The sequence below is a fragment of the Parambassis ranga genome, unplaced genomic scaffold (assembly GCF_900634625.1).
Source record: "Parambassis ranga unplaced genomic scaffold, fParRan2.1 scaffold_21_arrow_ctg1, whole genome shotgun sequence".
NCBI classification, from domain to species: domain Eukaryota; kingdom Metazoa; phylum Chordata; class Actinopteri; family Ambassidae; genus Parambassis; species Parambassis ranga.
Genome location: NW_021144767.1, coordinates 156,036 through 177,414, shown reverse-complemented (window position 1 = coordinate 177,414; position 21,379 = coordinate 156,036). Strand labels below are relative to the sequence as shown.

The window sequence follows — 21,379 nt, the reverse complement described above, 5'->3', positions numbered from 1 at the left end:
CCCTTCACTGGCTCCCTGTGAGTTTTAGAATTGATTTTAAGATTTTACTGATGGTTTTTAAAGCAATAAATGGCCTCGGCCCCTCTTATATGCAGGACCTTTTAACCCCTCACCAGCCTGGACTCTGCCTGAGATCCTCTGGAAAGTTCCTCCTATCAGTCCCCAAATCCCGGCTAATCACAAAGGGTGACTGCACATTTGCTGTCTGTGGAACTCCCTGCCAGAGGATATCAGGTGGCAAACTCAGTGTCTTCTTTTAAATCTCTTCTTAAAACTCACTTTTATCGCTTAGTGTTTTCCTAAACCGGTTTATTTATCCATTCATTCACGGTTTTACATTATTGTATGTTATTTGTTTTTTGCTTATGCTATTACCCTGGTTTTATCTTACGGGCCTATTTTTATTTTTATTTTATTCTACTTTTAACATTTTAAATTGTTTTATGTCTTATTGACTCACCTTGTGCAATTCCTGCCTTATCTTATTTTATGAATTGACTGGATGGTATTTTAACCACGCACTGTTGTTCCTGTTTGGATTTTATTGTACAGCACTTTGAAACTGTGTGTTTAAAGAAGTGCTATATAAATAGTTATTATTATTATTCAGCTTCAGCTGAAACTCCTATGAATATACTGCAAATGAGTAAAAGGCGACTACTGTGCGCTCATATAGCTGTCTGGACTTAGCGACCTATCGACCAATCAGAAAATAGAATTCCTTGTTGCCAGGTGAGGTCTGAGGCTCAGCTGCAAGCACACGTTCCATGAATGCTCGGAGCTCAAAGTGTGGACAAGCTAGAGAACGTCAGGAGAGGGACAGAACAGCTGCCATTACATCTGTGATGAGACCTACTCAGTGGCCGCCGTCATCTGTTTTGTGTCGAGTTGCAGCTTGAAATCTTAACAACATTAAAGAAAAATCATTATAGAAAACAAGTATTTACAAAAAACAGGACAGTCCTTTGAGGACAACAATGTCCACATCCTAGACAGAGAGGAAAGGTGGTTTGAAAGAGGAGTCAAGGAAGCATCTATGTGAAGCTGGAAGAACCTTCCCTTAACAGAGGTGGAGGCCTCAGACATCATCTTTCTACCACATACAATGCAGTGATTCCATCCATTCCAGGAAGTCTGCACAGACTCACAGCAAGAACAAAGGGCTGTCCACCAGTCCCCCTCCAGTCTCATAGTCGTTAGCCCAGGGGTGGGCAATTCTTTTTTTGCGAGGGCCACATAGACTTCCATTAGAAAAGCAAAGGGCCACAAAAACATACAAAAACATCTGAAGCTGAAGGTTTTTATTTCACTATATGAAGTCAACACTGACCTCATATATCAGCCTGTTCTTGTTTTGTAAAATGAGATTTTCTGGTAAAATAAAGGTTCAAATAAATAATGTGATTTAACCACATAAATACATTAATAGCATAAATACTATAATCAGATATATGGAACTACTAAAGGCAACTAACTGATTAATAAAACAGCTTTTGATGTTATTATTCATATGTGACTATTGTCATATGACGTAGTTTATCTCAACCGCAACCGCGTTTCACCTTAAATCACCTATAATGTTTGCTGCGTTACCAGCTCTGTCTGTGCTGAGTTAGGGTGCGATGTTCCATTATCAAGAACGTTGGTCGTCTTCTCTGTGAACATATCCGCCGGTCCGGGTTTTCCTTCAACAGTCATGGTGCATTGAAAGGAGGAGCGGGCGGATCAGCTGCTCTCGGTGTGTGCGCGTGCATGTGCGCTTATGTGTGTGAACGCGGACGGGAGGAGAGAGAGAGAGTTGCGCAGAGTTGAATGAATGGAAAGATAGATATATTATAAAATGGCATTGGCGGAAAAACACCACAGAATCAGTGTGTGGCGGAGGGAGTTGATGATGTGAACCGGTCTGTGTGTTTACTGCTCTCTCCTCTGTCCTCTGTGTGTGTCCAGGTCCACTCTGAGTGTTGCTGCTTGTATGTTGAAACACACTCCGCACAGAGCAGCAGATGATGTGAAGATATTTTTACAGAAGAAAACCATTAGAGTTCAAACCTAGAGTTCCCAAAGCTCTGAAAGTTGGACAAGGTCTGAGCTTTTTAAGAGCAGATGTCGGCTGCAGCTCCGCGGAAACATCTGAATGCGCCGTGGCGTTTCTTCACGCTTTACCGTACATTTCAGCATAGTCGCGCAGCATTTTTAAAGTGTACACAGCGTGTCTCTCCAAAGAGTAGATGGGATGACGCAGTGCTGCAGCTTAGAAGAAACGAGGGTGGGAAACACGTTAGCGGTGATGCCGTGCTGACAGCTGACTCTTGCTGCCTTCTTCTTTTCTTTCTTCTTCTGTTTCTTCTTCTATTGTGCGCACGGTCCGCGGGCCGTACTTTGCCCAGGTCTGCGTTAGCCAGTCGTTAGACACACCTGGCCCAGGCAGCCAGAACATCACAGGTAAGTATGGACACATTTAGTGCTATTGTTTGTTTGACCCAGACCCACTGAGGTCCTCCTCCACATATAAAGCATGTTTCCCACCAACAGGTAGAACTGATGAAGCTGCTTGGAGGAGCAGAGAAACGTCTTCAAGAAAACTCTACAAGTCCAGACGCCTCGCTTCAGTGGTCTCTATGAACATGACCTGGATGACATGTAAACATACAGTGTGCTCTTTGTAATCTGTATTCTGGCTCTAAAACAAGTGCCCCTCGTGAGGGTTGAAGTCACAATCTTCAGATGATGAGACTGACTCGCTGCCTACTGCACTAACGAGGCTCAGAAAGAGGTGAAACATGGTCTTTTCTCTTTTTCTTCTTTAAAGCTCACGGCCATACTGCTCTAGCAACGCCCGATCTCGTCTGATCTCGGAAGCTAAGCAGAGTCGGGCCTGGTTAGTACTTGGATGGGAGACCGCCTGGGAATACCAGGTGCTGTAAGCTTGAGCCTCCCTTGGCCAAGGGAGGACTGCGTCTGGTAACGTATTGCGTCACTTCCTGTTTTGACACTGTCCTGTTTGTTCACTTGGTGTGCGCTGTAGGGGTGGGCGATACTGAAGATTTCAGTATCGATCCGATACCAAGTAAATACAGGACCAGTATCACCGATACCGATTTCATGATCATAAATAATTATTTTTTTGCCTTCTTTTTTTCCTTTAAATAGATTATCGTGAGAGCCATGGCTCTTTGTGAATCATGTAGGTGAAACAGCATGACTAAGATACATTTATAAAAGTTTAACACCTATCTGCATGTAGCCTAAATATGAAGAATAAAGATCCTTCAACAGTTATCACCAAAGCCTAATTATATTAATCATACTGAAATACATATCATTATACACTCAACAAAAATATAAACGCAACACTTTTATTTTTGCTCCCATGTTTCATGAGATGGACTTGAAGATCTAAACTTCATTCCAGATACACAATATTACCATTCCTCTCAAACATTGTTCACAAATCTGTCTAAATGTGTGATAGTGAGCACTTCTGCTTTGCTGAGATAATCCATCCCACCTCACAGGTGTGCCACATCAAGATGCTGATCTGACATCATGATTAGTGCACAGGTGTACCTCAAACTGCCCACAATAAAAGGCCACCCTGAAATGTGCAGTTTTGTCTCACAGCAAAATGCCACAGATGCCACAAGCATTGAGGGAGCGTGCAATTGGCATGCTGACAGCAGGAATGTCAACCAGATCTGTTGCTCGTGCATTGAATGTTCATTTCTCCACCATAAGCCGTCTCCAAAGGCGTTTCAGAGAATATGGCAGTACATCCAACCGGCCTCACAACCGCAGACCACGAGTAACCACACCAGCCCAGGACCTCCACATCCAGCAGGTTCACCTCCGAGATCGTCTGAGACCAGCCACTCAGACAGCTGCTGAAACAATTGGTTTGCATAACCAAACAATTTCTGCACAAACTGTCAGAAACCGTCTCAGGGAAGCTCAACTGCATGCTCGTCGTCCTCATCGGGGTCTTAACCTGACTCCAGATCGTCGCCGTAACAGACTTGAGTGGGCAAATGCTCACATTCGATGGCGTCTAGCACGTTGGAGAGGTGTTCTCTTCACGGATGAATCTCGGTTTACATTGTTCAGGGCAGATGGCAGACAGCGTGTGTGGCGTCGTGTGGGTGAGCGCTTTGCTGATGTCAATGTTGTGGATCGAGTGGCCCATGGTGGTGGTGGGGTCATGGTATGGGCAGGCATCTGTTATGGACGAAGAACACAGGTGCATTTTATTGATGGCATTTTGAATGCACAGAGATACCGTGATGAGATCCTGAGGCCCATTGTTGTGCCATACATCCATGAACATCACCTCATGTTTCAGCAAGATAATGCACGGCCCCATGTTGCAAGGATCTGTACACAATTCTTGGAAGCTGAAAATGTCCCAGTTCTTGCATGGCCAGCATACTCACCGGACATGTCACCCATTGAACATGTTTGGGATGTGCTTGACCGGCGTATACGACAGCGTGCACCAGTTCCCACTAATATCCAGCAACTTCGCACAGCCATTGAAGAGGAGTGGACCAACATTCCACAGGCCACAATAGACAATCTGATAAACTCTATGCGAAGAAGATGTGTTGCACTGCATGAGGCAAATGGTGGTCACACCAGATACTGACTGGTTCTGAGTCCCCAGACCGCCAATAAAGCAGAAACAAAATGCACATTTCAGGGTGGCCTTTTATTGTGGGCAGTGTGAGGTACACCTGTGCACTAATCATGATGTCAGATCAGCATCTTGATGTGGCACACCTGTGAGGTGGGATGGATTATCTCAGCAAAGCAGAAGTGCTCACTATCACACATTTAGACAGATTTGTGAACAATGTTTGAGAGGAATGGTAATATTGTGTATCTGGAATGAAGTTTAGATCTTCAAGTCCATCTCATGAAACATGGGAGCAAAAACAAAAGTGTTGCGTTTATATTTTTGTTGAGTGTATAAACTTATATAATTACATTATTAGATATATTTTGGAATTTGAGAAAAACGAGATTTATTTCAGCTGGTGATGTGATGACTGTTCAGCCATTCTGCTAAAATTGCATGTCTTATCACAGCACTCAGAAAGACACCATTAATTCATGCTGCAGATTACTCAATCTAAACCTTCACTTTTTTAAGTCATCTACCTGGATATTCATGAGTGTTTTGCAGTAAAGCCTTTGTCAGTGACCACTGTCTCTGGTTCATGTTCGGGGATCTGCCTCCTCCTCCCTCTGTTTACTCTGCAGCTCGAGCTCTTTGGGCTCTGCTGCTTTATGTTTACATACATGTTGTAAAAAATCTGAGAATTTTAGGAGCATCTGTGCTGGAGTTATAACCTTCTGTAGTACCGTATGTGTCCACTAGGCTGATTCAGACATCATTGGGAATACTGGAGACCTGTCTGTGCATCAAGCATCCCAAAGCATGTGATTCATACATAGAAACGGTCAAAAAAGCACTTACTCCCGGTTTCCTGTAGGTGGCGCTGTCCGCAGATGTCCACACATGGTGAGGGTTGGGTCTGTATCCCCTGTAAAAAATTTGAGAATTTTAGGAGCATCTGTGCTGGAGTTATAACCTTCTGTAGTTCTGTATGTGTCCACTAGGTTGAGTCGGACATCATAGGGAACAGTGGAGACCAGTCTGTGCACCAAGCATCCAAAAAAAATGTGATTCATACATAAAAACTGTCAAAAAAGCACTAACTTCCGGTTTCCTGTAGGTGGCGCTGTGCAGGTGAGTCATGAGCATGCAGACATGTCCGGGGGCAGAGTGTTATGACATAAAAAAAATTTGAGGACGATAGGACCATGTATGGCGAAGTTATAAGCATTTGATGTTTCATGGCGAACGATCGCCACCGCCACGGGCAGCCCGATGATGACATAGAGACGTTCAGGGCGGTGCTCTGACCATGTGCAGAACGTTTGAAGCCATTTGGAGCAAGTATATAGGTGTTTGAGCTGTTTACGTGTATTAATGGCGAGCGCAGAGCCATTTTGTGGTCATTTCCGCCATTTTGCGATCATGTCCGCCATTTTGGAATCACCATCCATTTTCCTATATATGCCATTGTCCGCCATTTTGTGATCGCCATCCATCTTCATATTCTTTTACATGAGCCCATTCACTTGAATGGGAGTTGGAAAGTTGGAATGGTGGAGCCTGCCTGCCATCTAGTGGTCAAGTTCAAATTCCACATTTTGCACCCAGATTTTGACTGCCAGATTCCGGTTTCAATACTAGTCAATGGGAAAAATTTTGGAAATTTGTAGTTGGAATGTGGAAATATGGAATGCGTCCAATTTCCATTGACTTTGAATGGGAAATCCCTAACCCTAACCCTAACCCTAACCGCTGCAATCAACCAAATTCGCTGCACTGGACCTGCAACGCCGACAGTAAACTGGAAAAAGGACGCATGACAAAAATTGTCTAAAGACAGCAAAATTCACCTTACCACAACCGATTGGACGCCCCCCTCCAATTTGGCAGGTGGTGAATGCAGGAGAAGAGAAGAGACTGCAGTGCAGGATCAAGTGGAGCTAAATACTTCATTCAGAACACTGGCCAGGTGTTTTGTCTCTGCAATCAACACAGCGCCCCCCTGATGGAAACCTGCAAACATAGTGGAACAAACACACAACAAGCATTAGGCCCTGTGGCCCTCACATTGGAGCTCCAGCACAGTACCAGGGGCACGAAAAAAATAAAATAAAATAAAATAAAAAAAATTATTAAATCCCAGTGCGCTACCGGTACCCCAGAAAAACCCTCCGGGCGCAACAGCTCGGCAGCCAGCTTACCGTCCCTCACCAAAGACAACTTCTGCCTCTCTAAATGCAGCTGCGTCCTTGACGGACAGCCGCACTCTAATTCACCCTCCGCCCTGGATGCTGGACAGCCCCGGCAGTGTGAGCAGCCTTCAGAAGGCCAAGATGCTGGACAGCTCCGACACTGTGACTGGGCTGGAAGACATGGGCGCGCGAGCGCCCGTCTTACCGCCGGTGTAAAAAAACCAAGCGAAGCTGATGAATTCAGTGCTTGCCGTAGTCCCGGGAGTGTTAACAAAGAACTCCAACCGCTGGACATCGGCGTAAACAGGGCGTTCAAAGTTAAGTTGCGAGCGGCGTGGGAGCGATGGATGGCAGACAGCGAGCACAGCTTTACTGGGAGGGAGCGCCGCGCGCGATACGCCAGCATATGTGAATGGATCGTGGATGATGCGTGGACTCATGTTTCTGCAGTGACTGTTGTCCGAGCTTTTGTGAAAGCCGGCATAATTTCTGAACAACAATAATAATGATTGCCGATCAGCCAGCCGGCCACGTGTGTGGCTGTGACTCTGACAGCGATGAGAGGGAAGCTGGCAGGTTTGAACTCGCGCAGTTGTTTCCTGTTTATTTTTGTAATAAATATTCTGTAGAAATATTCTGTTTGCCAGACGCCAGAATGCGCTGTGCGCTCTGTGGTTTTCTCTGGGCGCTCTGGACAATCCTCCGCTGGGAGTGGATTTCTTTGCGCACCGGCCGTGGCCCCGGATGCTTCTATATGCGTTTCCTCCTGTCACCAGTGACCAGAAGGGCGCCAATAAGAAATGCTCCTCAGTGGGATTTGGCGTTAGTTTTACGCGCACTAACCAGGGCGCCCTTTGAGCCTCTGGATACAGTTTCACTGAAGTTTGTGTCTTAAAACTGATTTGTTGTGTGCTTCAGAGTCAGTGATTTATCTGACCTCTCTGTAGCCGCCACCTGCCTCGGGATTCAGGGGGGTGGCAGTTCGGCTGTGTTGCATCCTAATCCGACTTTTACACCTAAGAGCATCACTGGCTCTTTCAGATCCAGGGTGATAACGTCCGATGTTTTTTCCCTCCTCCTCACAGCTCTGATGAGGAGGAGAGGACATCTCATCTCTGTCCGGTGCGCGCGCTGTCCTGCTATGTTGCGCGCACAGCCGCTGTGCGCCGCACACAGCGTCTGTTTTTGCATTACAGAGTTCAGTTTTGGGGGCCCCAGCCGCTACACACACAGCCACACATATCCCTCTCTAGCCCCGACACCAGCCTTAAAAAAATACAAACACCAGCACAATAAACCCTGCGTGTCTCCTAGAGCATTAACCGCTGCAATCAACCAAATTCGCTGCACTGGACCTGCAACGCCGACAGTAAACTGGAAAAAGGACGCATGACAAAAATTGTCTAAAGACAGCAAAATTCACCTTACCACAACCGATTGGACGGCCCCCCTCCAATTTGGCATGTGGTGAATGCAGGAGAAGAGAAGAGACTGCAGTGCAGGATCAATCAACACAGCGCCACCCTGATGGAAACCTGCAACCATAGTGGAACAAACACACAACAAGCATTAGGCCCTGTGGCCGTCACACTCTCCCTCCTGGAGCTCCAGCACAGTACCAGGGGCACCAGAAAAATAATTCTGGCTACCTTAAGAGAGTCACAGCTACTCGCACCTGTGCTACCAGGGGCACGAAGTTCTACTCACAGCACCAGGGGCACAAAGGTTTTGCTGGCACGGTCTAGTTGCTTTAGCCAAGTGAGGGGTGCATGTTGTGGTGGTGCGCAAGGTTGTGGTGGGGCTAGCAGGAGGGTGTGGGGGTGAGCAGGCGAGCGTGAGTATCGTTGGGAGGCAGTGTGCAGGGCAGAGAGGATGCCTGGAAGCTCCCTGGGTGCTGGAGAGCTCCAGCAGAGATAGCAGCGGGCAGGAGCCCTGGATGCTGGACAGCTCCGGCACTGTGACTGGGCTGGAAGACATGGGTTTGAAGGGATGGCTGGAGGTGTGTGTGTGTGTGTCTCTGTACCTCTGTCTCTCTGTGTGTCTCTGTGTGTATCTATGTGTCTCTGTCTCTCTGTGTGTGTGTGTATGTCTCTGTTTGTGTGTGTCTCTCTGTCTCTGTGTCTCTGTGTGTCTCTGTCTCTGTATGTGCAGAGGAGCTGCAGGTGGTGTCCGTGGGCCTGCTGGTGATCGGTGCGGTGGTGGCGGTCAGCGTGGCTGGATGTGTGGCAGCGACCTGTGAGATCAGGTTCCTGCTGCTGCCGGTGAGTCATCGTAACGTCCGATGCTGCATTCAGGTCACGTGGGAAAATGCTGCGACCACATCCAGGGCTCAGTCAGCTGTTTTTTACCTGTGTCCCTCGGCTGATGTGTGGTGGGTTTCACTGAACACTGTGAGAAATAAAATCCAGTTTTGTTTCTTAGTGCTGCCCCCTGCTGGTACCCTGTGCCATTATTTATTGTAACATTTACACGCTGACCTGACTCCTCCTCCTCCTCCTCCTCCTCAGTACCTTGGCTTCCTGGCCGTCCTGGGTCACACTGCTGCTGCTCATAAACAGACAGAGGGTGAGCGTCCTCCCTCAAGTGGCCTGGCTGTGGATGATTCTGATTGGCTGCAGCTTTGATTGATGGGTGAGGCGTTCGTCAGTGTGACCTGCAGGTGTGTGTGTGTGTGCAGATCGAACAGAGCCTGAGTGCAGCCGTGGATCAGGTCATCAGTCAGTATGAAGGCAGCTGCTACCGCAGACTGATGGACAACGAGCAGCAGGCTGTGAGTCCCAGCTCCTCACCGAGGACACACACACACACACACACAGACACACACACAGACACACACACAGACACACACTAACACACAGACACACACACACACACACACACACACACACACACACTAACACACACACACTAACACACACACACACACACACTAACACACACACTAACACACACACACACACTAACACACACACACACTAACACACACACACACACACTAACACACACACACACTAACACACACACACACACACTCTAACACACACACACACACACTAACACACACACACACACAGACACACACACACACACAGACACACACACACACACTAACACACACACACACACACACTAACACACACACACACACAGACACACACACACACACACACACACTAACACACACACAGACACACTAACACACACACACACACACAGACACACACACACACTAACACACACACACACACTAACACACACACACACTAACACACACACACACTAACACACACACACACACACACTAACACACACACACACACTAACACACACACACACACACACTGACACACAGCGACACACACACACACACACACACACACACTGACACACACACACACACACTGACACACAGCGACACACACACACACACACACACACACACACTGACACACACACACACACACTGACACACAGCGACACACACACTAACACACACACACACGCACACTAACACACACATACAGACACACACACTAACACACTCACACACACACTAACACACACACACACACACACACAGCGACACACACACACACACACACTAACACACACACACACAAACACACGCACACTAACACACACATACAGACACACACACTAACACACACACACACACAGACACATACACACACACTAACACACACACACACTAACACACACACACACTAACACACACACACACAGACACACACACTAACACACACACACACACTAACACACACACACAGACACACACACACTGACACACACACACACTGACACACAGCGACACACACTGACACACACACACACACTAGCACACACACACAGACACACACAAACTGACACACACACACACACTGACACACACACACACACACTGACACAGCGACACACACTAACACACACACACACACTAACACACACACACACACAGACACACACACACTAACACACACACACAGACACACACACTGACACACAGCGACACACACTAACACACACACACAGACACACACACTAACACACACACACACACACAGACACACACACACTGACACACACACTGACACACACACACTAACACACACACACACACTAACACACACACACACACTAACACACACACACACACACTAACACACACACACACACACACACAAACACACTAACACACACACACACAAACACACTAACACACACACACACACACTAACACACACGCACACTAACACACGCAGACACACTCACACTCAGTACACACATCCAGTGTTTGGACGCCCTGAGGCAGCACTTGTCTTCTCAGAAACAAATGTTGACACAAACACAATTCAGATTTTAAATATTTTTGTTTCTCCTTTCAGAATGGACAAGAACCTCCTGGAGACTCTGCATCAGTGCAAGAGCAGTTGAGAGATGTAAGCCTAATAATTTGATTGATTGTTTATTTAAATAAGTGAAAAAAACCTGGACTCAGTTTGTCTTTATTGGCGTGTGTGTCTCACCACCAGGCTCTGGAGAAGAACCTGCAGCGGCTGGTGTATGACCAGCAGAGAGAGGTCTACATCCAGTCCGTCCTTGCCTACGCAGTGGAGCTGGCACAGCAGTTGGCCCAAGCAAAGCGGCAACAACCCAAGCAAGGGGCCACTTCAGAGGGTGATACTGCTCTCATATAATTTTCTACAATAATAAAGTACATGGAAAGCTTCTAGGAAAGTGTAGTTAACAAGTACTTAATTTTGTTGGCCATGTAATAGGCTATGAAATATAGTTAGAAAGATTTAGGCATGTAAGTCCTACATACTGGTTGTGCTGTAAAGCTCCTGCATAATATATGTTGGTCAATTGCTTACTAACATTTCTTTTTTTAGCTACTGCAGGTCCAGAAAAGGAACCTCAGCTCAGCTTAGGGGTGCAGAGAGACCTCGAGGGCCAAAACGCTGAGGTTACTAGAACCCAGCAGGAGCTCAGTGCACATAGGAACCAGGTAAATGCTGCATTATTTCATGTAATTATGAAAGTGAAGTTCTGTTGCCCTTGAATCCATGAATGCATATATTGGCCTCTTCTGCAGCTTTGGTGAGAAAATGTTTACATCTTCACAGATTTAGGGACATTGCCTCTGTTAAAAGATTTTGACCCTGAATCAGAATAGAGCAGCTGCAGCTAGAGCACTGAACATGCATATTCTGTGGATTCAGTCATCTTTATAACTGACCTGTAGTAGTCTTTTTCAGAACTGAGCTGACAACAAAGAAAACATCATTCTGCAAATTGTGTTTTTTTCGCTCTGCAGACCGTGAAGGCTCAGGCTGAGCTGCAGTCTCAGAAGGAGCAGGTCACCAGGCTCCAGGTGGAGCTGTTAGTGCAACAGAGGAAGTACGAGGACAAGTGCAGCGAGTTGTCATCCTTCCTGAGGAAGTATGAAGAGAAGAGCAAAGAGCTGGAGGAAGCCAAAATGCAGCTCCAGGCAGAGAGACTTGGCAACAGGTAAAGCTGCTGGCTCTGGTTGACGTCGGATCAATAAGGTTTCACGCTGAGCTGCTAACATGTCATCAATCGGCAATTTTACCTCCTCTCATTAATACTAATGCCAAAAACTAATGTTGTACTGACCTTTGAATTAACACTCCCTCTGGGATTAATACAGTATCTAAAATAAAAAAAAAAACAAAAAAAAAAAAACAAACAATGTGTCCAGGCATGCAGCAGAACTGGAGAGTATGGACATCAGACTGGAGGAAGAGAGGAAGAGGTCTGCTGAACTTCTGCTGCAGGTGAGCATGAATTCACTGTTTACCTCCACTAACTAAAGTTAATAAGATTAAGAACCCGTTATTTGTCCCACAATGGGGAAATTGCATTGTTGCAACAGCGCAGATAGGGTAAATAAAAGTACCTACAAAGACACAATACAGATAGATGGATACAGTTAAAGAATGAGAGGAACATATTGCACAGGTGGGTGGAGGTAGGAGTGGTTTGTAGATTAAACCAAAGTCTGCTCAGACTGAATAAAAATACAAATACAGCACTGTAAATGTCAAACAAAATCATCCTTCACTAAATAAAATGAGGATGTCTGCATTTTAGATACAATCTAGTTCCATGTTCTAATATACAGCAGCATTGTAGGCACTATACAAAATTTGCCCTAATATCTGGCCTTCAACAGGTAAATATGCTGCAGAAGTCTCTTCTGAACCGAAATGGAGACGAGAGGAGAATCGCTGCCCTGGAACAACAGGTAACACTCTCTTAATTATAGCACACACCTACAAAAAGACCTGTCAAATAGAAGAAGAGGAGAGGGCAGCATTCTCTTAAACGTACGCCTGTTCATACTTGTGGTTCTGCCTCTTAAGATCCAGATTTCTGCCAAGGACTTTGCAAATGAAAAAAATGATCGTCAGAGCATTCAGCACCAGCTACATAAAGTGCTGAAGGAGCTTCACAAGACCCAAGATCAGATTTCTAATCTGGAGTCTGCTGTAAGTGTTATGTGATCTATAGTTTCATCAATATGAAGTCAAACCCTCATGACTCTCATGCCATTTTCTTTGCTTTCTAACAGTAGAGTAGTAGAGTATTCCACTGTCCTCTTGGAATGTGCATATTATGTTGCTCTACAAGTGCATTTGTTTTTTCCTATTTCAGATGCAGCCTAATGCTCGCTCTTCAGAGCCCAGCTCGTACAATAATTTTGAGCGCCTTACTACTGACCCTGGCCCCACATCGCCATGGAAATACGTCAACCTCCTGGAGACGACTTTCTTGGAGTGCCCATATTGTCAGGCCCAGTATCCCGCCAGCCGTCACAGGGAGCTTCTGGATCACATTGACGACTGTTATGATAAGTGAAAGCATGTCGTTTTCTCACCGGGCGCCTCAGTGCAGATCAGCACCGCCACCATCACAAACATTTCTTCTATATGTAGCTGTCAGAGTGACTTTATTGAACTTAATTGATAAATGTTAAAAATAAAATTCATATATTTATTAAAAAGCTATTTTCGTTTGTTTTCATTGCACTATAATGTGTTAAAAATAAGAGTCCAAGAGGATCTACCGGTATTTAATTTCCAAACGGACCAACGTTCATTGATAGACAGAATGTTATTACCGATGCACTGAGAATGACACGTGGAAGAAACGGACCGCCTTAAAACTGATATTTGAAGAAGATGAAGAAATGCTGAGGAATTCTTCACTGTGTTTAGTCAAGACTGTTTTAGAAGATTGGTTGACCTCCCCCAGAGCTACGAGGCCAATGAGGTTCGTAAGTTAGAGGAAAATTCATAATACGTTTGTCACTGTTTGAAGCTACTTAGCATTTGAAGGACAGTAATGTGAGGCAGGAGAGCTGCAGTGACTGACTCTGCTGTGTACTACTGTGCTCTGCAGCCCACAGTGACAGGAAACAGCTCAACTCTGTACAAAAACCTGTGGAGCAAAGACAACACAATACTCCACAGCGTCCACTAGAGGGACTCACACACTGTCACAGCTCCAGCTGCTTCCTCCTTTGTTCAGTGTGTCCTTCACCTTCTCTCCTCTGTTATCTGCAGTCAACTAAAGACAGACAGTTTTAACAAAGTGTGCATTCAAGAAATGAGTTTTAGATACATTCTAGGATCAGTATTTTGAGCAGTAAAACCAACATCATGTCACCAAAACATCCATCCAGAACTTTGAGTCAGAGCTGATCTACACAAAGTGACCTTGCGTTTCAGTGCAGCCACAGTTGGTCACATCTTTCTTTAAAATCTGATCGGCCTCTGTGGGACTGGACCAGTCTGGTTTCTCTTATATCTGAATCTGAGGGTGTTTTCACACTTGGTCCCCTTCAGCCCTCTAAACAAACAGATCCATGACTCAGCATTTTTTCCACATACGTGAATACTCCAACTGTACCCAGGCCCCTTTAAAACAAACCTAAACTACCCAGAATTCAGTGCACTGGGGGTCTGAGAGCTCTAGAGGACCTGGTGTGAACAGAAGGAGGACTGAGGCCCCAACTACCTTGAACTGGACCAGAAGCTGGTCCTCTTTCAATAAACTCACAGTGTGAACACAAAAAGAACTGAGACCTGTTTCTGTTGGTCCACTTAAAGAGGACTGAGTTCAGTTCTTTGAAAAGGTACCAGCTGTGAAAAGACAAAAGACACTTCTTTGAGGCCTCAGGAGTCAGAGTTCACCTGAGGAATCCCACAGGGACCTTTAGTGGGTCCATTTCTCTGTCGACACGTCTCCTGGGGTTCATACTCACACACACATTTCATGGTATGCTGATGATGCACAAATGTACACACCTGAAGAACAAACGTCTTGCATTGGGACACATCTATTGTTGATTCAGAGTAAAAGTATGAAGGGTGTGGATGTGGATTCTCCATCACTGGCTACAAAGACAGGAGCAGAGGTCACCTGGGCCACATGGCATTCCAGGATGGCTCCTCAAAGCACTGACCAGCTCTCAGAGGTCCTCACTGACATCTTCACCCCTCCCTGCTACAGAAGCTGCTCTGCTGCAGACCACAGGTCTCTAACAAGTGCTGAAGACAGTAGAGCACATCACTGGCTCTCACCTGCCTTCCCTGCAAACCACCTTCATTACTCATCACTCAGGAAAACACAGAAAACCCTCAGAGACCCCACACACCTCAGCTACACACTCTTTTCACTGCAGGATCTACCAAAGCATCCGCACATGGACTAGACCCAGAAACAGCTTCTTGTCCTCAGCCATCAGACTCTTGAACCAGCAGATCCACCACACGCATCTCCCCGTCAGAGGAACACAGAAGCTCACAGAGGACAGGCCCTCCTTCAGTCTGAGCTCCCTGGATGATGATGCTGCAGCATCACTGTCATCTCTACAGCTTCCATCAGCCTGAATGGAAACAGAGCACAGCAAGAGGCCGAGCTACACAGCTGAATATGAAAGTGTAACGCACTATGGGGCCATAGATGTAATAAAGCAACAAAAGTAGCTTCGGCTATGGAGGCTGAGTGTGTGAATAAGACACCAAAGAAAATAATAGAGCTCAAATAAATATATTATTGTCATGTAATAAGCAGATATGCAATAGGACAGTAACAGCAAGTTATGAATGATAATAAATGTATTTATTACTATGTAATATATATAAACAGGTATTCAGTAATAATATGCACAATAAACAATCCAAACTGTGATGACAGAAGGTCACTCTGCAGTTCTGTCCATATTTCAGTTCATTCAGGAAACAATAGTTCATTCAATGTTCCAAAAAAAGGTTTGAGTTCAAGAAAAAAAAATGGGGAAAACTCAAATAGGTCCGTAGTAGGAGGCCAAAAAAAAGGTTTTTATAATCCTACAGCGTCACAGGGTGATCGGGCAGCTCGCCATGTTGAACTGGATTTCAAGCTAAAGGAAAAAACCTGACCTAAACAAGGTCAAACAAACACATTAAAATTCAGTATGAATGAAATGATCTTCCATCAAGAAAGTAAATAAATACATCCATACATAACGATGCATAATGATGAATAAATAATACCATCAATGCTATTGGTCATACAGCATATAACGCTCAGGTTATTTAATGATAACATTTATAAATCAATCATTCAACTTTCAAGCTTTGGGTAAAGGTGAAGCTAATGATGCACTTTATAATAAATCAAATTAAATCAGCAATAAGCTAATCACAGGTTCATAACATTTAAATGTTTAGGTAAACAAACAATTTGTTTGTGCATGTCGATGGGTCAGTTCAGAAGCACCATAGGCCGGTTTGGCTTTAACCACAAAAGCAACAAAAACTATACAAAACGAACAAAACAACCAATAATAAAGAATTCAGTCGATACTCTAACACTATGCCTAACATTCGGCCATAAAAGTAACACAAATAGCACGGTCTATTAAAATAAAGACCGGTATTAACAACGTTAGCTTAGCCATTAGCCTAGCGGTTAGCCTATAGGCTTTGTGAATGACCGCGGCACCGCATTCGATAATAAACCAAAGTTCGCAGGGTCAATAAATGACTCGCCGCTGAGTGGATATTTACGGAGATGATGTAGATTCAATCGGCGCGGTTCGTTTGGGTCATGAAGCAGTTTAATCGTTACTTTTGCCAGAATGCTAACCGGAGCACGCCAAGCACAGGGACGGCAGCGGCCATGGAGCGAGAGGAAACGCGGGGTTGTGCCCCGGAAGTTAAAGGGACACACCCCGCCACAATAAAGCGGTGACAGGAAGTGAGACGCTGTCTGTGTTATGTGGGTTGCAAAAGGCTGCATGTTGGAGTGAAGAGCTGCTGTGTTCTCTCTGGTGTTCATTCAGCACAGCTGGAAATAATGCTCCTCATTAGTACTCAGTGCACCACCACCTCCATCCTTCTTTGCTACCGAGTCAGGGTTAGGGAGTTGGCCCCGGAGGACACCGCCCTTCGGCCCTGGAGACCGCTCTCCCCTGTGTTGCCGACAACAGTCTGGATCAGGACAGGAACGGCTAACAGCAATCATATATACTGTAGGAGCCATAGATGGTGGCAGTGCAGCTGTTTTGTTATAAAAAGGCAGCTTTATTTATATAATTTATTTAGAAACAGATGCTCACTGCATTCTATGACGTGGTTATTTAAGAGTCCCAGCTGCTCATCTAAAGCGTCATGTTACCATGGAGACAGAGAGCGGTTCAAAGGTACGTGTCACTCAGCTTTTTGTTGTGTAGTTGTTCAGTAGTTACAGGACAGAAGCAGACATATAGTGAGTACTTTGTTGTGACTTTATGGTGTGGTTTTGTGCTTGTGTTGACATTTTTTTACATTTGATCGAGTGCTTCTTTGACTGTTGTGGTCTTCGACTGTAGAGGGCGCTAGCCGCTGGTAGGACCATTGTTGCTTGTAACAAACATATATCAACAAATTGCTCTCTGTGTTTTATCTTGTATCTATTGGGAGGGATGCCTAAGATAAAAACATGTAAGTTCTAGTTCAATGTTGATTTGTAGGATTTCCTGCATTATTTCTACAATTTCTGTCCAAAATTCTTTCATCTTGGTGCAAACTGCAACAATTCTCTGCCCTGCATTTAACACACACGTCTAAAACATTTGTATTGAATTTACTTAATCTTGCAGGAGTCAAACTCTCATCAACCATTTATATTTAGACATACAACGTATTAATAATACTGAATTCAGTTTTAGTTCATAAATGCATATTGACTGTTGGTAATTAGTTGTATGTGTTTGTTTTCAGTTTCACACTTTCCAATAAACCTGTTGAGACGAGCGGACTGTCGTCAGAGTCTTAGAAGGAAGACTGGAGCAGACATATAGTGAGTAATTTGTTGTTTGTCGTATGGTTGTCATGGTGATGGGGAATATTTGCGTCACGTGGTGTAGGTGGTGACAACCGGATTCTATTAAAGGGGCACTCACTCACCGTCACAGGTGTTAGGAGGAGAGAAGAAGCTGGGTGGCCACAGTTTTTGTTGACCGCAGCGTGTCGTAACATAACGCAGCACATCATACCGTAACCATAGCGCACACCTTTGCACGTTCATCACCGGGTTATTCTTTTGGTTTATGTTTTCATCTCCCCAATGCAGCGTTTTATCCCATGTCCATGTACTATATCAAACCTCATCAAGAGGCAGAAGGCCTCATTTCACATTAGGCTACAGCGCCTCATACAGAGAGGCAGGGCCCATCTCTCCTCTCATCTGGGACTTTGGAGCTTTGAGGAAGCCGCTATATATACTGCTGCTGTTTAGCTATGTGCAGCTCCTTGTCTTCCGCTGACAGACACAGACAGTGGCATTCTGCTAAAAACAGGTATATGAGCCACAGAGCTGTACGAACCCCTGGAAGATCCATACATTCATATATTATAATATATGAGTGACACATGGTGCTAGAGCAGGCTGTCCTACTGATGAAGTCCAAAACAGGCATTAAATGGCACCAAAACATCCCCAGAAGCTGGCATGTGAGCCACAGATCGCCACATGCCACTAACACAGTCAGACATGGCACTTTGAGATCGCCACATGCCACTTCATCAAGCGAGGCAGGCCAAATGCCACTTTGGGGTAGACCGACAGGATACGGATTCTCATTTAACTGGACTTTTAACACAGACAGTGTGTCAAGTAACAACAAGTGTGGCCAAGTTTACAAGTTATTGTTAAAGTGAGTTTAGTTTAGGGCTGATTGTTAAGGAAATAACATGTAACCACTCAGTAATAGTTAGGGCCCGAGCACCGAATGGTGCAAGAGCCCTATTGAAACCTTAGGGATTACTACCCAACAGGAAGTCCGCCATTTTGACTTTTGTGGCCATTTTTTGCCTATTTGTCACCCTGCTACAAAACTTTTCACGCCTCGCATACTTCATCCAATTGGGCTGAAATTCACTGTGTCCACTCAGGACACCATAGGGAACAGACGCATTCCAAAACTCTTACAAAAGAGTTACGGTGTGGCGGGGGCGTGGCCTCAAAGTTGACCATTTGCCAATACAAAGAAACACAGTATTTTCTGCCATACCTCCAACATACTTCATGCAATGTGGACAAAATCTTACAGTACTGCTATGGACCCGAGTCTGAACAGATATATATGCTAATATGATGACACGGTCATAGCGCCACCTCCCAGCAGGAAATTTCTCTTTTAAACATGTTTTTGTTCTACGTCTCTGGAAATGAGAGGAGAGAAGAGCATAGGACAGGAAACTGCAATGGCCCTGCGGGTCGCAAGGTGCGCGAGGGCCCGCAATGCTGCTTGCAGCTTTAATTTCCACCTGCTGTTGGTTCGGAGTTGAGTACATGGCTAAGATGCAGGAAGATGCATCTCACAGTCCTCTTACATGTTTTATGTTTGTGCAGGATTGCTCTTAGGACCGTGACAGGGCATCCAGAGGAAATGGCGAAATTCTGTCTCGGTTTTTCACTGACAGAGGCACTGTGTCTTGGGGCCGGCTTGGCTGTTTCAGGCCTTTGCTACTATATGTATAGAAAGAAGAAGAAGACAGCAGATGAGCTTGATGTGAGTAAGAATGTATTTCATTAACATTATATAGCAGTAGTCTGCAAAGTGAATTGCGGTTCTGACTGCTAATACTTACAGAGGGACTGTTGCATTCAGTGCATGCTGACAGCTCACTAGACTCTGACAAAGAAGTACACCATGCAAAAATGCTTGAGAAAAGCTCTCCTACTTGTTTAACTAAAATCCTTTGCAGCCCTTTAACATGTTGTTGGTGATGGTCATGCAGTGTAATGTGCAAGTTTGTAAAACCTCCATGTGCCATCTGACTATGTGTGTGTCATATTCAGAATGCCTCCCACATCAACATAGATGGAAACCTTAAAGACACTTTGGAGGTTACACCAGGAGCACGTCTGCAGTATGCTGTTGTTGAAGGTAACCAGAACTGGATCAATACAAACAAGTGATGATTATGTATTTCCACTTCATACTGTATGTTTGTGTATATATTGTAGGTGTTGTGGAGCCTGTAGGCGAGCCACTGAGGAGTCAGTGTCATGAAGACATTGTTGGTGTGGTGCACAAAGTGGAAGTCACAGAGCCCAGGCTGGGATTGAGCAGCCTTTACTCTGCTCTTTTCAAGAGTCATGATAAGCCAGTCTTGCACAAACAAGTGACATCGGTGCCCTTCGTATTAAGGGGTTCGGATGGGACTGCAGTCCAAGTCCATTGTCCACTGAAGGCCTCTGGACTGAACATGGAGATGTTGTACAAGAGGTTTCTCCAGGTCAGCCATGGATTCAGTGTTCTTGGATGGTATTTCAGCGGGGTGAAGTCCTACAGTCGACTGGAGACCGAGGAAATGCTTAGAGTCAGTTACCAATGCTCGTTATTTTAATAGTTAATTCACAACAAAATGTCTGTTGCTTATCACTAATAATTTACATAGTAACAATACATTATGAAAATATGCACCTTTTTTCAGGTGGGCACACGTGTTACTGGTGTAGGCCAGCTGACGCTGGACCCAGATGGCACCCTGAATCTTAGACCCCCTTCTGATGGAACTAAGTACTTTCTGAGCATGGCAGACTATGACACTTTACGAAAACAATACAGCGCTGCGACCAAAGCGTGGAAGCGTTTTGCTGTTATATTTGCTTTAGCCGGTGCAGCGGCACTCTACCTGCATGGAAAGCTTCGCTGACAGCGTGACAACGAAAGGAGGGAATCCTGTTGAAGATGGGGAAAATAATCAGGAGAACATCTGTCATCTGCCTCTCTCAGCCATGTAACCGTATACTGTGGAACTGTGGACATGCTGCTGCTACACCTGCTACCAAGCTCTGTCACAACATTTGATGTTATGATTTTATTCTTTTTATGATTTTAATTTCCTTCTTAATTGAGTGTTTTAAAATGTTTTATTCTGTGATTTTATCTTATGTAAAGCACTCTGAATTGCCTTGTGTATGAATGGTGCTATATAAATAAAGCTTGCCTTGCCTCCAATTGTACTGTAAATATCTGGCCATGATGTTC

General features: G+C 45.1%; 2 protein-coding genes and 1 non-coding gene across 3 annotated transcripts; all 3 read left to right on the top strand.

The window, feature by feature from the left end:
- The first annotated feature begins 2,811 nt into the window (after positions 1–2,811).
- On the top strand, positions 2,812–2,930 carry LOC114429941 (5S ribosomal RNA). The gene has a single exon (XR_003669968.1). It is a non-coding gene; the product is annotated as a 5S ribosomal RNA (ribosomal RNA).
- A 5,855-nt stretch (positions 2,931–8,785) lies between these two features.
- Positions 8,786–13,710, top strand: LOC114429845 (centrosomal protein of 55 kDa-like). Its single transcript, XM_028398461.1, has 10 exons — positions 8,786–8,809; positions 9,488–9,580; positions 11,214–11,267; positions 11,361–11,505; positions 11,721–11,836; positions 12,146–12,339; positions 12,551–12,626; positions 13,025–13,096; positions 13,215–13,340; positions 13,507–13,710. Exons 1-10 carry the CDS (start codon positions 8,786–8,788, stop codon positions 13,708–13,710), a joined length of 1,104 nt encoding a protein of 367 aa, XP_028254262.1.
- Positions 13,711–17,569: 3,859 nt separating this feature from the next.
- LOC114429844 (mitochondrial ubiquitin ligase activator of nfkb 1-A-like) lies at positions 17,570–21,044 on the top strand. The gene is made up of 6 exons (XM_028398460.1): positions 17,570–17,607; positions 18,102–18,180; positions 19,735–19,894; positions 20,185–20,272; positions 20,353–20,708; positions 20,823–21,044. Exons 3-6 carry the CDS (start codon positions 19,772–19,774, stop codon positions 21,042–21,044), a joined length of 789 nt encoding a protein of 262 aa, XP_028254261.1. The 5' UTR covers positions 17,570–17,607; positions 18,102–18,180; positions 19,735–19,771.
- Positions 21,045–21,379: the final 335 nt, after the last annotated feature.